The sequence below is a fragment of the Balaenoptera physalus genome (genome assembly GCF_965194825.1).
Source record: "Balaenoptera physalus genome assembly, chromosome: 18".
In the NCBI taxonomy this organism is placed as follows: Eukaryota; Metazoa; Chordata; class Mammalia; order Artiodactyla; family Balaenopteridae; genus Balaenoptera; species Balaenoptera physalus.
This window is the reverse complement of record NC_138899.1, coordinates 67399086-67416840: the sequence shown is the minus strand read 5'-3', so window position 1 is coordinate 67416840 and position 17755 is coordinate 67399086. Positions and strand designations below refer to the sequence as shown.

Here is a 17755-nt window from a genome sequence, read left to right as displayed (position 1 = left end):
AATGCACCCACATTCCACTATAAGGAGGCCGTGAACCTTAATAACATCAGTAACATTGCCCGACCCTCGGGAGGAAAGATTCATTCACACGCTGTCTATGGAGAGGAGCAGAAACGAGCTCAGATTCTCAGAAGTGGCACAGGCGGTACGGCCATGGCTAGCAGCGTGAACGCCACTAAAACGGGGCTACAGAGTCACCCTTACGGAGAACGCTCACCCTCCCATGCGGCCCCCAGCCCAGCCCTAGGCTCCTTCACGTCTGCTCCGTAATCTCTGACGTCACTCACTCCCTGAAGTTCAGCTCTCATCAGTGTTCCAGAGAACGGGAATACTTTCGTAAAGACAGAAAACACAGGAAGTTCGGTGGGAGAGGTGTGGTGACATCTCCATGCCACGGTTTCCCTTTAGGTCTTCTTTAGGAAGAAAAGATCACAGAGTCTGGAAAACTAATAGTAACCTGGAGAAATGCAACTCGATAAACCCAAAATACTTCTTCAGGGGACCCAGAACTCATTTTATCTGTAGATAATGCCAGTTTTGATTTTTTTTCTCATCATCCAATCTAAGAGAAATTTAAAACTAAAAAGGCCAAAATTAAAACAACGCTGTCATTTGAAGGTTGCTAAAATGGCTTTAGTGAGTTTATAACATAAGAAAATTATCATCACTAGCAAAGAAAGAGGCAAGTGTTTTGTTTTAAAAGTTAATTTTGACATTCAAATTTTTCATCCTCAGCGCTGAGAAGCTGTAAAATCCTGGGGTGCGGTAGCGAAAACTGCAAAAACAGGATCTGAGTTTCATTATAACCTGCTAATTAATACGGCAAAACACAACAGCAGGACACCAGCAAGAACAGAATCCTAACCAAGTTGAGGCCTGTGTGAAACAGCAAAGAATCCCTCAAATACCAGAGAAAGAAAAATGCCAAACACTGTATTGCAATATCTCCCCTGGACACAGTTTGCTTTCCAAAAAAAAAAACAGGATAGCCTAGCGGTTAACTTTGTGCCAGCATTTTCCCCTTCTCTGCATTTACAACAATCACAAACTAATCTAGCCTTAGGATGGCTTTGCCTTCAATGAGGGAAGAATGGGCAGAGGGAAATCTCTTATTTTTTATCCATGCAAATTGGGTGGTATTTCAGGCACCATCTCCTCTACCCCAAAGAGCCAGTAGTATTGTGAGGGAAGCAGGTGTTTGTCATCCATTGAGTCAAACAAAAATTGCTTCATTTTCAAATTCACAGACTTTCTATATGATATCACATCTGCCCATTTTTCTCAGTATCCAACAGAATTTTTTTCTTATAAGTTCTTTTATTTATTTATTTTTTGCTGCATCACGTGGCATGCGGGATATTAGTTCCCAGACCAGAGATCGAACCCGCGCCCCCCTGCAGTGGGAGCACGGAGTCTTAATCGCTGGACTGCCAGAGAAGTGTCTTTTTTTTTTTTTTTAATAAGTTCTAACAAAAACTTTTTAAATGAATTGGGATATAGTAATACTGCCGTTAGACCAGTTCCCTCGAAATTTTTCTACTTAGAAATATTTAATGTGAAAAGCAGATAGATGTTTAAGTTAGTAACTCATTATGCGCTCATTGTCAAAAACTTAATCTGTCTATCCATATATTAGGGAAAAATATGTTGGCTATCATTTGGCAATAAGTGTTTTATGGGCTCATAATCTTCGGTCTAGTTAACACCAATTCTAGAAAAACATCCTAAGAAAATAATTCAGTCAAGAGACTTATATTCATTAAACTACTCCTTACAGTATGTTTACGTAACACAAACCGAGTAGACAAAATACCCAACTAGAAAGAAATAAGCAAGTGGTTAAGTAAATGTAGGTTTCTCAACCAACTGAAATATTAGCTAACCATTACAAATTATAATGGTACAAACCATGTTGTATTATGCAAAACATTTTTATAGGTTGCCAAGTAAGTAAAATACATTCTCTGTACAAGTGAGAAGTATCTGAAATTTTCTGATTAGTACACAGAAAAAATCATGAGCCCTTCATCGAGGTGTGAACTGTGGCCTACTTAATCACAGACCCTATTTCCTGGGTCTCTATGGTCCCCTGATGAGCTTTCTTCATCCCTCCCCTGTGCTTTGCTGAACTTTAATCCTTGCCTGCCAGAAAATCCACACGCATCACTTTAAGACCCAGCTCCATTCCCGTCTCTTTCACAAAGTTGTGTATTACCCTGGAGTGAAACTGCTTTAGATTCCTTAGCACTGACTGTCATTTTTTTTTTAAATTATTTATTTATTTATTTATGGCTGTGTTGGGTCTTCGTTTCTGTGCGAGGGCTTTCTCTAGTTGCGGCAAGTGGGGGCCACTCATCATCGCGGTGCACGGGCCTCTCACTGTCGCGGCCTCTCTTGTTGTGGAGCACAGGCTCCGGACGCGCAGGCTCAGTAGTTGTGGCTCACGGGCCCAGTTGCTCTGCGGCACGTGGGATCTTCCCAGACCAGGGCTCGAACCCGTGTCCCCTGCATTGGCAGGCAGATTCTCAACCACTGTGCCACCAGGGAAGCCCTGTCATTTTCTTGATCATATTATTTACTTTATCTTCTCAGATAGACAGTGAATTCCAAAGAGAGTTGTTTTTAGTGCATGAAATGACTCAAATATATGATTCTGAATGAATTAATTAATGAATATTAACTCCTCATAGCAAGGACCATTTCTTTTCTTTGTATCTACAGTACTTCCCATAGTACAGGCCAACAGTAGATTATACATAGCTCTTTACTAAACAGTTGAATAAATGAATGTATGTGTATTGTTACACGTGTCTGCTGGCTCCAACCCTGGGATGTGTTTTTCTTCCCCATCCCTTTTCCTCCACCTTCTCCTTCTAGGAAAGATCAGAGAAGGTTCTCTCCTAAAAGGAGTCCTATCCATGAAGAGAACTTACCCAGGTCAAACTGGCCAGAAATGTAGCCACAAGTCTGCCGGACTTCCTCACTGTCCCAGCCCAGGGGGTACAGGGCACAGCCAGCACCGATCAACAAGCCTGCAAAGAGAAAAGACGACAGGACTTTAGCAATGCCCCTCTGCAGCCCTAGATAAAGGTACAAGGGAGAAAAAATCAATATAGGCAATATGACAACGGAACATGGGGTCTGCTTTTGGGAAAGCACCAACCAGCCAAGCTCCCTTTAGTGACCTAAGTTCAGTTTAATTCCAAGAACATTCCAAGTCTGCTTAAAAGGGGGTGGGAGGTGGGAAGAACAACCTTGACAGACAGCTCAGTTTGGTTCCAACTTCCCCTTTTAAGGCATTAAAAGCCTTGCAAATCCTGTTTAGGGAGTACAGTCCAGAAGCCCTTTTAATCACTCTTGTAAAAAGCCAACCCATTCCACCCTCAATCCATGTAAACAAGTAATTCGAGAGCCAGCAAAAGGGCCTCATCGGTTATCCATCATCATTCATTAGATTGCTTTTTCCAATTTAAGAATCAAAATAGAATGTTTCAGCATCATCGAATTTTACCAGGGACGGAGAGAGCACAAAGATTTTCATGAACCACTTCAGCACATTGACCGAACTCGTGGACCATGCTACGGTTACCATGCTCCCTTGAGAAGCCGAGAATCACCAAGTGTCCACGCATCTTGGAAATACTCAAGAACACAGACGCTTACTGTGACTTCAGTTCTTCTTGCAGCGAAGACCAAAAGGTTTGATGATTAAACTAAAGCAAGTGACGGTTTTATTTTAAGTCAAGGTATCATGGCAGCTCACCCTGAGCGGACAGCTTTCGATTGGTGAGTCTTTAGTTTTGCACCAAAACCTATCAACAATATGGTTTTATGAGAAGCTGAATGAGACTGAAGCACTGACCAATCAAATCCGAGGGCTAATCTGAAAGTATCATCTTGTCACATCAGTCAGCGAGTATTAACATCACCCGTAAATCCACAAGTGTGCTGAGCCAGTGGGACCAATGCATACACTGTCTGATTGTCTGCAGGATTGTGGGTTAAAAGGCGCTAAATAAGGGAGGCCCCTAAATTAGAAAACCTGTTAATGTGGTAACGTATAGGCCGAACAACAGCGTCCCCAAAGGCATCTAAGGGAGACCTTCAGTATTTCTGGATTGAGTCTCTTCCTGTCGCCCTTTTGCTTCTCCCTTGCCCCTGGTGGATGACTTGAGTAGTTGTAACCCGTACAAATTGTCTGTTTCCTCACAGGCATCTAAGGAGGTGCTGCTTTCCACCCCACTCCCCCAACCTCTATGCCAGCTGTGTGGAGAGACACATTTTCCACCCCGTTGCCCCTCCCTCCGATCCATCCCTTAGACCGCAGTCAAACGAGCATCTAATGCAGAAGGGCTGTGATCCGAGGGAATGCCTGCAAAGAATCACTGCAGCTGCAGATCACAAATTCCAGGATACCTGTATGCAACTGTGTAAATATGAATTGTGTTGAGGCTGAAGAATAATTCAAAAAGCAATGATACGAGGTTTGCTGACTAAGCAAATGTCCCTGTGACCAGTTTCCTTAGGCTTTTTGCCTTAGGATAAAATTTATAGCATTCTGAAGACAATTCCAAACTAGTGTTATCCACCATCAGGTAAAGAGAGAATTAATGAGGATGCCAGAGTTTGTGTAAACTGAATTCCATGAATGTTGAATAAATAATGTGGCATCACTTCCATGATACTCAGTTCTTAAATTAATAAGTAACACCACTTTTTGAGATCTGGTGAGCAATGTTTAAATGATGACTCATGCAGAAAGGCAGTGAGATATAAAACGTTCAAGGGGAAGTAAAATGAAGAACAGTAAAATTTAAACCATCAGTATTCCCTTTATCTGATAGGCAAACAAATGCTAAACAGTCTCAGTTGCTGATGTTCTTACAGTACGGCAGAAAAATATGTCATGTGTTCATGAAAGAAGCCGCTGTTTTTTGTTTTGTTTTCTGTTTTGTTGTTGTTTTTATCAGAATTTATTCTTAACTTCTGAAAAGAATTGCTTTTATTTACAGTTATCCAATGCAGGTTGTTGTGTCTATATGAATTTCTTTTTTTATTTTATTGATTTATTAATTTATTTAATACAGCAGGTTCTTATTAGTTATCTATTTTATACATATTAGTGTATATATGTCAATCCCAATCTCCCAATTCATCCCCCTCCCCGCCCAAGAAGCCGCTTTCGTCCAGTATAAGGATCCCAGCATTTTGCGAGACTAAACAGAGAGGAACTTTTAAGTGCCTATTATGGAGCAAACGGGCCTGTGATTCTCTAAGTGGTACAACACTTGGTAGTCAGGGTTCTTTTGTGTAATAGAATATTGGGCTGTCTTTGTAACACTAAGAAATGTGGAGTCAACCATATAAATTAGAAATAATTTTATACATAGGAAACCTGTGTTAGGTGTAAGAATTAAAAAAAGAAAAATACCATGAGCATATGCTCACATTAAAAAAGTATTCAGTGGAGGGCAACTGGCTTATCTGGATTTTAGTACTCATGTTTATGTAGCCGTTGTTGTGTCATCTGCTAATGTTTGCTAACAGCAAAGATACTGCAGATTCTGAAGATGCGGGGAACATTTCTGGGAGAAAAGTGCACGCTGCAAACTCCTCAGGCTAAGTGATTGTTGCAGTGATTAGGTTCTGTAGGTAAATATCTGGCCTCCCCACTACCTCACTACTATTATACATTAAGGTGAAAGCAAGTCTCGGGCCGAATTCAGCCAACTACGCAACAACTGTTTACTAGCAGGCTGGCACAAAAAGCGATCAGATGACCAATACTCTAAACTCAGTGAAACCCTCCCCCCAACGCCATCAGATAGTCACTCTAACAAATACCTTCAAAACACAATAAATACAACAATTATTCAGCTAGCAGGATCAGGAACACTTCAGGTCAGATGAGACAGTATCTTTCAGTTGACGGAATGGGAGAAGTTGCAGGAGTCAAGTTCTACACCTGCCCTGCCCCAGGCAGTAGCCAGGAGCTACATGTAGCTATCTAAGTTTAAATTTAAGTTAGGGAATTCCCTGCCGCTCCAGTGGGTAAGACTGGGTGCTTTCACTGCCGGGGCCTGGGTTCAATCCCTGGTCGGGGAACTAAGATCCTGCAAGCCACGCGGTGCAGCAAAACAAAACAAAACAAAACAAATTAAGTTAATTAAAATTAAATACAAATAAAATTCAGTTCTTCAGTTGCACTAACCACATTTCAAATGCCTACTAACCACATGGCACTAGTGGCTACCGTATTAGACAGTGCAAATACAGACCATTTTCATAATCACAGAAAGTGCTACTGGAGAGGGCTGCTCTAGACCTAAGACACCACTTCAAAAGGATGGGAAAAAACTTGCCACTCTAAAATGTCCCTTTGGAATGTGGATTATTTCTAACTAAAAACAATCAAGGCCCGAAAGATTCAGGAAGAACGTTTGACCTTCCCCTTAACTGCCTAAAAGAATGTAGACAGAGGGCCTGTTCCAGGAATACAGCTATCACCAGAGATATTTGCAAAGAATATGGGCAAGTGTGGTGGAGGAAACTCTACGCAGGGATTAAAGAACAGAGTCCACTCTATGTCCCACTGTCTCTGCCCAGCCCAGTAAACATATATTTACCAAACATTTGCTTCTCCATCTCCATGTAAATTGCCTTCCTCCCCTCTGAAGCCCCAAAGGACTAACCCCCAGCATTCTCTTTGTCTTAGCTGAAGATGGTATTTAAAGTCAGTGATGGTTTTGCCATTTCAGGGAATCACTCAGTTTTTCCTGAGTCTCTCTCATGTACACATGTTATTAAACGTTTGTTTGATTTTCCTCCTCTTAATCTATCTCATGTCAAGTCAATTTAATTCTTAGGCCAGCCACAAGAACCTAGAAGGGTAATGGAAAATTTCTTCCTCCCCGACACTGGGCTGGCCAGATTCTTACACCTATGCCTGAGACTGCTTGTTAACAATCAAAGTCATCCTTACTCTTTTAGATTCTCCCTTTGTGGGTGGGGGTGATGGGTGGCTAGAAGCCAGGAAACTACGTTTCAAAAACTCTCCTGCTAGCAGAAGTTCTGGCTCATAGTCCGTCAATGAGCAGGTAAAAGGGAGGAATAAACCCTATTCCCCATTGGCAGCTGCAGCCAGATGACATGCTCTTGTGCAGACAGTAGACATGATATTTGGGGTGTGGCTTCCTGGCATCCCTCTCAGCCTCAACTCTCTAAGGGCAGATCATCAGCTGCCCTCACTTTCTATTTTTTTTTTGGATAATTTTTGATTTTTTAAAAAAAATTATTTTATTTATTTTTGGTTTTGTTGGGTCTTCGTTGCTGCACGCGGGCTTTCTCTAGTTGCGGTGAGCAGGGGCTACTCTTCGTTGTGGCGCGCGGGCTTCTCATCGAGGTGGCTTCTCTTGTTGCAGAGCACAGGCTCTAGGAACGCGGGCTTCAGTAGTTCTGGCACGCGGGCTCAGTAGTTGTGGCTCACGGGCTCTAGAGTGCAGGGTCAGTAGTTGTGGTGCACGGGCTCCGGGCATGTGGGATCTTCCCGGACCAGAGCTCGAACCCGTGTCCCCTGCACTGGCAGGTGGATTCCTAATCACTGCCCCACCAGGGAAGTCCTGCCCTCATTTTTGATCCCTGCACTTCCTGAGCTTCTGAATTCTTCAAAACAGCTTCTCTGACCTCCACTTCCCCAGACCTCCTGGTAAGTCTGTGAAACTTTAAATCCCTGGGTTACATTCCCTGCTGCTTGAAATACCTAGAGTGGTTTCTTCTATTGGCCAATCCCTGGCTGGTACGTGCCCTACTTGTGCAAGGGCAGAGGGGCTGATACGAATCTTTCTATCTGTCCATTACTTAAACATCCATTTTCTCAATTAAAAATGATCTCTAATACAATTTATGCCAATTACTAAACCTTGGGGTAAGTACAGTGATATTAAAAGGCTTTGTGTTAACTGCCTCTGTGGTGAGATCTCTGGTTAGGGAACTTATGCTAATTAACTTCTAGAGTGTGGATTTCAAAAGAGGATACATCATATGTTAACTAACTGCCTTTATATTGGCATCAACTAGAATTGTATCGTCTATACTGAGTTACTAATATTGTAAAGTTAGAGAAAATTAGGATTGGCATATATACACTACCATGTGTAAAACAGATAGCTAGCGGTAACCTACTGTACAGCCCAGGGAACTCAGCTCGGTGCTCTGTGGTGAGCTAGGTGGGTGGGATGGGGGTAGGGGTGGGAGGGAGGTCCAAGAGGGAGGGGATATATGTGTACACATAGCTGATTCACTTCTTTGTACAGCAGAAACTAACACAACATTGTAAAGCAATTATACTCCAAAAAAAAAAAAAAAACCCATAAAAATGAGAACATCCTTTTAATGGAAGAAATCTGCCATTGTTCAGTTTTAGCAGTGTTAAGTCTTAGACCATGTTGTGGAAATCAATGTTTGATGGAAACATAGTTTGAAAATCCCTGAATTAGATATCACTTAGATATTATACTTTGTGCTGAAATGAGGCTCAGAAAATATTCTGGAATGTGAAGTGGTTGCCCAAATGAAATCTTCGGGACCTAATGAGTTTTTATGGTTCTAGCTGATTAATTTGCTCCTGGGGAGTAAACGGTTCAATTAAAATCTCTGGCTCACAAACTTTTATATTATTTACGTGGATTTTCTCTATTACATTTATAAACCCTGTGGTTACCTCATGGGGCTTAATTACGTGGTATTTTAACCGAATTCCCATTTCACTGCCATTACAGACATCATGAAAAAAAGTCACACTCTGTGAAAATCTGTGCATATAGGAATGGAAGTGAGGAAAGAGGCTGTGAATCGGAGGAAACAACCTGAGGAAGGTGGTAACAGAGGTAGGTGATTAGAGGAGGTGTGAACTCATTTGCAGCTACAGGCTCATTTGCAATTAAGAAGAAGTCTATTCTTGCAATCCTAAAGACTTTGCAACTTTTAAAGGATCATGAGTCAATCACAAATTAGTGTAAATTAGTTCAGTCTTTAGTTTTCACAGGGCACCTCACTGGAATCAGTTATAGGACATCACAGACCATGGGAAAGGTCACTGTGTAGGAGGTCTTGGGGATTTAGAAAGACACTGCTTCCTAAAAAAGGAAAAAAATAATAATCCAAACAAATGACTCAATAGTTTATAAATTAAAACACACGCACACACATTTGAATCATGCATTGACTATTAGGCCATTTTAACCTGAGTCCTCTAGGGTTTGGCCTCACCCTCTTCAAGATAACTAAAATGTCTGAAGAGTCAGGTCAGTGGAATGACCTTGAAGGAGAAGCCAGTGTTAATGGAGAAGAAAGAGCCCGGATAAATGCAGAAAGGTGGATGCTGGGAGCTGCGCTGTGATGCTGTGTTATCAAAGGGGTCTGCCTTTAGCCCCACATGGGCTCCTGGGCCTAAATCTTAGGACACACTCTGCCTGCCGGTAAACTACCTTGGGGAGAGAGAGGGTCCCAGTGGAAACGCTATTCATTTTCGCACCACGCTGGAGATACCTGCCATGATATTAATTATTTTTCAGAATTTGAGTGTGAAGTCTGAAGTTTGTAAAGAGCTCCATGGTCAAAGTAAGAACCCGAGGCTGGGAATTTTCCCTTCTGCAAACCTTTTTCTATTCAGTCAGTACTTCACACTTAGCCAACGGAATATTAACATAACAATTCGGCTCCTGCCAAGAAGGCAAAACAAACCTCCAGTCAGCCAATGCCAATTGCTCCCCACAGGTGGTAAGAATAGAGTCCTCGTGTTAAACTCATAAAGTCTTATTTTTTTTCCAGGCCACTCTTGAAAGATTTTATGTGATCTCACTTTTTTTCCATGACTATTGCTCCATTCGTTTCCATGGTTTATTATTTTTTTTAATAGCCTGACTTTTTCCACCTATTGCCCCTGGAGGGGTCACACAAGCCTTTCCCATCAATTCATCTTTTATGTTTTTTGGATACTTTCATCCGTCCTCCAGTTCCTTTATCTTCCTTTCTGTGGCAAGCACCGAGGGAAATTGTTTTCTTTACTTTTCTCATGAAAGCTGCTCGGTCTTGTAGCCCGTTATCTGGACTTTTCTTTGGAAGAGGCTGGCGTATCTCCAAGTCACCGTATGTTAATTTATGTACACGATATTCATCCATTTTCAGCCCTCGATAACCGTCCTTTTACAAAATGTAACAGCAAAATAAATCCAGTAGTGGGGAGGGCACAAGGGCAAGGGCCAGTATTATAACTCTTCGGACTCTGAATTCACAATGAGGAGGAAACTACTGAAGTATTCTAGAAGAAAGAGGCTTGGTGAGGCTCTCGTAAGCCGTACCTCCTTTCACAGTGCTTTCTGAAAACTGAGGCACAGGGGATGGAGGCGGCTTGTGCAAGGACACAGAGCCCAAATCAACCCCAGGGCCCCCAGGGCCCAGCCCACGGCTCTTTTCCACCTATCGTGATCCCAATGCTTGGACATAAGTCCACTCCAAGCTCATACACTCCCTGCCCACAACCTGAGTTCAGGCCATACGTGTTGGATTTGAACAACATGGTGTTTTACTACGTCAGATTTTTCACCTGCAAGTCCAGATATCTTGACTCTCTTGAATAACTGAAAGATATGCCCATCCTGGGCCTACACCCAGCTGGCTAAAGCCAGGTCATGGCGGTCCCATTAAATGGCTCAGGCACCCTGGCCAGTTCCCCAAGGCATATCGGACTGGGGACCACTGGTTCTCTGAATATGTCTCGAATGACCTCATCTCTGAAAGTTGAATCGCTCCTCTCTAACTGAGACACTTTTATTCCTTACTTACCTACACTCAGACTCACAAACATACTAGCTGTTAAGGTCTAGAAGCCTCAACAGGCAGCTTGCCCTGGCCACCCCAGCAGTGAGCTACAGGTTTCACTCCCTCCTGTGAGCTCCTCCTGGGATGCGCTCTGTACCATTTATTTGCGGTTTACCACCTTGCACTGTAGTTATTTAAGTATCACGTTTCCTGAAAGGCCAGAAACTCTACTGTAGGCTTACTTGCATCCAACTCACTGGTTCATGATATTGGTTAAATACTAAATAGCAGTGATACTATTTATTCAGTATTTACAAAAGCTTCAAAATAATTATATAATAGTTATCGAATAGATAATAGATGATATTAAATTGTAGTGATACTATTTATTCAATATTTACAAAAGCTTCAAAATAATTATATAATAGTTATCTAATAGATAATAGATGATATTCAATTGTAGTGATACTATTTATTCAGTATTTACAAAAGCTTCAAAATAATTATATAATAGTTATCTAATAGGTAATAGATAATTGCCTTTATTTAGCAGAGGAGGAAACTGAAGCTTAGAGAAGCAGGTTCTTACTCATGCAGCTACGAAATGGTAGATCCAGGCACTGACTTTTAGGCCAGTCTGAGCTAATTCTCCTCACCACTACCTTCTAATGACGCCCAGATCCCCAAGTGTTCATGGTTCCAGCTCTGACCTTACCTCCCATGTTCACACGTGTATTGAACCCTGTGTATAAATGGAGAAGTAGGAATGGGGTAAAAAATCAGGAGAGATTTCAAGTCACCAATTCTCTACGACTGACTCTGCTTTAGCGACAGGGAGCATTTCTGCTGCTGCCTGCTACCAAAGACAAGGGACAGGCTCCTGCGAACCCTACAGATCCCCGCTTCCCTGGGTGCTGGTGAGGGAGAAGCCGGATGTGAGTTTCAGCACACAACGAGCTCTGTCCACATAGAGCACGTTGAGGCATAAAGATGAGAAATGGATTCTCCCTCATGAGAAGTTTAGCCAAGGGAAGCATATCTCATCGTAACGCTAAAACATAATAAAGAAACATGACCACTTCTGAACTATCAAAAATACTGTTACAAATCACAATAAAACTATTTCTTTGCTGAAAACATCCTGCAGAAGAGAATATACTTCAGGTTCTCTTAAAATATTTTCCAAAATGGCTCCTTGATTCTCATGTCTTCCCCTTTTCCAGTTCATGCAGCAGAAGACACAAAAGACACCAGGCGCCAGAATACCTGCTCCTTAGCTCAGGGTGAAAAATCACAAGCTGATTTCAGCTAGGAGTGACTTGTCGTCTTTGCTCTTTCTAGAGTCCTAGGCAATCATTGGTAGAAAAATTAAAGTTGCTTCAAACAGTGCAATGTGGGGGAGATTCTGTAATTCCTATGTGACAGTTTTCTGGTAAATTACATCTGCTCGAAAGCAACATCTCTCTAACCCCAGTAGTTAAGAGCACCTCGTTTCCACCGTTTCACCTCTTTAGGTCTCCACTTTTCTTATCTGTAAAATGGGGGCGGGAGGGACCTCCTTCTCAGGGTTATTGCAAGGATCAAATGAGATAGTGTATGTAAAGAGATGGGCACAATACTCACAGTAAGAGTTCAATGAATGGTCTCTACTGCTAAGCTTCGGACTTTGAGCTGATGTAGGGGAGGGTGGTGGATTTGGTTCAAGCCAATGTGTGCTTGTACTTCTCTCAGAGAAGGTCCTCTTCTTAGACAGAACGCAGAGAGGGTTCCAGCAAGGATATTCGTAGAACTGAGTCAGGAACACTTGCAGTCCTATCAGCCATGCAAACCTCAGTAAGCACGACTGAAACAGCCACAGCCTGATGACCCTCACGCTTAGGCAAAGGATCCACACACAACTCTAAGGATAATAATACTTTCATCTGTTGTGGTTTTTGTTTTTTTCTTTTTACTTTGTTGTTGTTGTTTTTTTAAAATTTATTTATTTACTTTTGGCTGTGTTGGGTCTTCGTTTCTGTGCGAGGGCTTTCTCTAGTTGCGGCAAGCGGGGGCCACTCTTCATCGCGGTGCGCGGGCCTCTCACTATCGCGGCCTCTCTTGTTGCGGAGCACAGGCTCCAGACGCGCAGGCTCAGTAGTTGTGGCTCACGGGCCCAGCTGCTCCGCGGCATGTGGGATCTTCCCAGACCAGGGCTCGAACCCTTGTCCCCTGCATTGGAAGGCAGACTCTCAACCACTGCGCCACCAGGGAAGCCCTCTTTTTACTTTTAAAGGCACTGTGACCTTTCTGTGAGGCAGACAGAGAGCCAGAACTGATGTCCCCACTTGGTTAGGATGGAGTCACAGACAAGAGCGCAGATCTGAGGGTCCCCGGGGAGATAATCAGAGGCACTGTGAACTCAGGGCCCCGGACTCCTGCTTCTATGCTTTGGTTCACTGCCTTCACTCTGAGGCTGCTGGGAAGGGAGCTGGCAAGGCTGAGGGCTGCAGCTCCAGCTCTGAAACAAAAGAAACCCTAATTTTCACTGACCCTAAGGTGTCCCGTGTTACACCAGAGGAAAAGAAAGACACAGTCCCACATTTCCAGAGGAACGTGGTTTCGGACCGTGCTTCTCAGACTAGACATGTACACAAAACAGCTGGGGGGCTTGTTAAAGGGCAGATTCTGGTTGTGCAGGGTGAGGGCAGGGCTGGGTCTCCTGCACGTTGAACCAGCTCCTGGCGAGACCCAGGCTGCTGTGTACGCCACACTTTGGGCAGCGAGGGTCCAGTGGGAATAGTGCAGGCTCTGGGGTGGTCACGGCAGGTGTGAATCCTGCCACCACCTCACCAGATGCGTGACCTCGAACAGCAAGCTTCTGACTTCCCTGAACCCAGATTTTCATCTATAAAATAGACCTAATGGTGCCCATATCTTTAGCATTGTTATTAGAAATAAATAAAAGGCTTAATAAAGGTGCCCAGTTCAGGGCTTGGCATAAGACAAGAGCTCAGTAAATGGTATCAATAGCTGTGTATCAGTATTAATAATAATACTGTATCACGGGAGTTGCAAACATTTCATTCTGTTTTTACCTGCTGCTTTCCACTTCTTCGTTACCAGCTCCAGATAATTACCGGTTTACAAGAAACCCCCAAACAAAAACTGCCTAAGAAAAGCAGAGGGCTCTGCCTTACTGCTTGCTTACATCTTCTGAATAAATATATTTTCTGGAACTAAGACCACAGCTCTACAGCGAAGGATTATGACATTTCTTCTTTGTTCCCTCCAACATTATGTTATGAAAAATTTCAAACTTAGGGCGAAGTTGGAAGAATTGTATCGTGAGCACCTAGATACCCACCATCTAGGTTCTATGATGAACAGGTTTTTTTATTTTATTTTATTTTTTTTTTATTTTTTTTTTATTTATTTTTGGCTGTGTTGGGTCTGCGTTTCTGTGCGAGGGCTTTCTCCAGTTGCGGCAAGTGGGGGCCACTCTTCATCGCGGTGCGCGGGCCTCTCACTATCGCGGCCTCTCTTGTTGCGGAGCACAGGCTCCAGACGCGCAGGCTCAGTAGTTGTGGCTCACAGGCTTAGTTGCTCTGCGGCATGTGGGATCCTCCCAGACCAGGGCTCGAACCCGTGTCCCCTGCATTAGCAGGCAGACTCTCAACCACTGCGCCACCAGGGAAGCCCTGATTAACAGGTTTTTAAAATTTGCTTTATCACCTGTCTTTCCATTTTTCCATTCCTCTATCGATCCATCAAGGCATCTTTTTTTGGGGGGGAGGGGGATTAGGGAGATGCTTGTCACAGGTTTTCAACATCAGGACATACGAAGTTCCTTTTCATTATTCATGCTCCACTCTCTTTTTTTTCCCCTTGGCCCAATGGTCTGCACAGACCTATGAGGTACACGCAAAAGTTAGACCCCAAACCCACAACTGTCACAACATTGCATCCCTAAGGCCTGATGGCACTAAGTGGGGACGCATCAACCTAGAAGTAACTTATATACGAATCTAAAGCAAGGAATACCTCTAAGCTTTCCACATTTCTCAAATAAGCACCCTATGACCTAAAATGGGATCAGCGTGCTTCTGCTGTCTGACCCAGAAATACCAGTAAGAGCTTCAAGAGACATTTCACCGAACCCAGAATGACAACAACATAAAGAGTTCCAGCCCAGCCCAGCCACGCAGCTCAGTTTCCAGTGGACACATTTTCTCTCAAGGATGCCTGCTGTTTTGTACAAAACGAATCGCTCCCAATACTCTTTAAATAAGAAAAAAAGGGTGCACAGAATCATCACGCTGCAACGTGAAAGCTTTCTAGGAACAAGGCTGGGCTCCAACAATATCCTGTTAGGAAAGTCTGACCAAGTCATGAAAGCAAAAACCAGACAAACAAAAACACCCAGGTGTAAGTAAATTTATACTGCAAGCCTGGATACATTCCACCCCTGCCCTGGATGTGCAACGTCAAGTCCAAAGCAGACTCTGGTCTGGTCAGTGCATGCTGGTTAACTGTGGTCACTTGCCCTCACTCACCTAGATATTCAAGACGTGGACTGTTAGGAACAAGGCCTTTGGAGTCTGAGAGTCCTGTATGCAAATACCGAGTGTGCTACTTAATAGATACTGACGGAGGAGGCCTCTTAAATTTGAGCCCTAAGAATTTCATCTCTAAAATGTATATACCAGTTTTTCTTTACAGAGCTGTTGAGGGGATTAGATAAAATGTCCCAGCAGAGTGCAGAGCATATAGAAGTAGTTTTGCTCTTATGAAATAAGGAAGAAAGAGAAGGGAAAAGCAATAAACACTTTTTAAAATTTAATGTGTACGAGAGTGGCTTATGAGAACAAAGTACCCCGGCACCAGGATGCTTTGCTTATTGGACAGGTTTGCAGAACTTCTGCTGGGATTGCAGGGCAGATGACACCACGTGTCTGAAGCCTCACAGAGAACACATCGTAACACATCACATGGGCTTCCCTGGTGGCGCAGTGGTTGAGAATCTGCCTGCCAATGCAGGGGACACGGGTTCGAGCCCTGGTCTGGGAAGATCCCACATGCCGCAGAGCAACTAGGCCCGTGAGCCACAACTACTGAGCCTGCGCGTCTGGAGCCTGTGCTCCGCAACAAGAGAGGCCGCGACAGTGAGAGGCCCGCGCACCGCGATGAAGAGTGGCCCCCGCTCGCCACAACTAGAGAAAGCCCTCGCACAGAAACGAAGACCCAACACAGACAAAAATAAAAATAAATAAATAAACACATCACATCATAAGCTAGAACGCCATCCCCAGCTACCTCCGAGCCTTCCCCTGACATGCGTACCGATCTTTGCTTTGATTCCTCCTGAATCACTAACTCCCAGTGTCCTTACCCTCGGGCCTGTTAGAGTGATTTGCCCTGGGTGTGGGAAATCACATCGCTGCCCATCTGACTGTGTAATTCTCCCAGAGGCCCTGGGTGAGCTGACACCAGTGACATTGGTGAAGGGACTGAGGGCCCAGCAGTGTATAGACAGAGTTGCCTGGAAAAGAGGCTCCTGCAATACACCATCTCCTGCAAGAATCAGAGTAGATTTGGGGGTTGTGTCCTGTTTGAACAGAGACAACAGCGAAACCAAGCTGCCCCAGTTCTGTGTGGATCCCGTGAGGAACTACGCTGTTTACCGCATTCATACACAACGAAGCTGTGCATCTGGGGACTCAGGGAGGGGGCTGGCTGAGTCGGGAACTATTAGAGTATCAGTAACAAAACTCCTTTGGAAGAAATAAGGGGCAGGATTGTGGGTTGGGGAGAAAGGGACCAGAGAATGAACCTCTTCATAGGGCTGCAAAAAACATTAACTTATTTTTATTATTTCTAGCCAAAGAGTCTGGAGAAAGGGCATGGCTAGGTTTTAACTCAAGCAGGGTCCTGACTTGGAAGAAGCCTGTCGCAGAGAAAGGGCAGATGGCTTGGGAGCCAGAGGCCCTTCAGTGTGGAGCCAGCCTCTGCCCTGGTTGACGGCTGATGTTCACATGGGAAAGGGGAGGGTTCCCTGGAGATCACTCAGGAAAAGCACAGAGAGAGAGGGCAATATCTCCCTCCCTATTTCTGATCTCCTAATATCATAAAGTTACCCAAGACAGTGGAGAACTCGGGTAGAGGAGTCTTCTAGAAGAGTGATGAGAGGCCTGGGGCTTTTTACTTCAGCTTTCCTACGATAAATTCCATTTTAAAAACCTGTTTCAGTTCTAACACAACAAGATTTAGGAGGAAGAGTAAAACCTCCCGTCCCACTAGTGTCTTTAACCAATACATCAAGTGCCCAAGGATGGACGGATTCTGTGTTCCAAACCCTATTCATTCATTTCTACTGGACTTAACAAAAAAGTATCACGGTTGGACATGATTTATCTTCCTATTTATTTCTAAGGTCCTTAAGTATTTAATCAGGGACCCCATGACAACACTAAAGTAGAATGTCGGGCACATTTTGAAAAAGTAGTAAACTCTACAGGTGATGAAATGAATGGTTAGTGAAAGGCTTTCTACAGGTTGACATCGAGGAGCCGTCTGTGCTGTCTGCACTTGAAGCCTCAACGCTTCAGCAGATGGAAAGAGTGATTAAAATACTTCTGAAGATGTAATGCAGAGGCTATCAAATGAAAATCCTGTGTAGTACTGAAAACAAGCCTATAATGCACCAATAGGCCACTTTTTCTTTGAGATCTAGATATTCTGATGGCAGATATTCCTTATACTTGGCTTCCAAACAAAAAAGTTAAAGCATGAGGCTGCCTGGATTTTTATCTTGACAAACTACCGTAGCAGAGGCTAGACATAAATCTAGGTTTTTACAACTGATGCTGAAGCCACAGTGAGAATCCAATACGGCACAGGTTTCACAAAGACAGCTACAATATCGTGGGATGATTCAGAGCACAGCCTTGGAAGTCTGACC

At 43.6% G+C, this 17755-nt stretch overlaps 1 protein-coding gene and 1 long non-coding RNA gene across 3 annotated transcripts in view; one reads left to right on the top strand and one right to left on the bottom strand.

Moving 5' to 3' along the window:
- LHFPL6 (LHFPL tetraspan subfamily member 6) overlaps window positions 1-17755 on the bottom strand; it is a 270020-nt gene that overhangs the window by 26160 nt on the left and 226105 nt on the right. For both annotated transcript variants that reach the window (XM_082435036.1, XM_082435035.1), the window contains one exon: window positions 2934-3032. In XM_082435036.1, coding sequence (XP_082291162.1) covers window positions 2934-3032 — 99 coding nt within the window. The remainder of the gene's footprint in view (window positions 1-2933; window positions 3033-17755) is intronic.
- Window positions 13080-16072, top strand: LOC309647599. The gene is made up of 2 exons (XR_014256182.1): window positions 13080-14184; window positions 14507-16072. It is a non-coding gene; the product is annotated as an uncharacterized lncRNA (long non-coding RNA).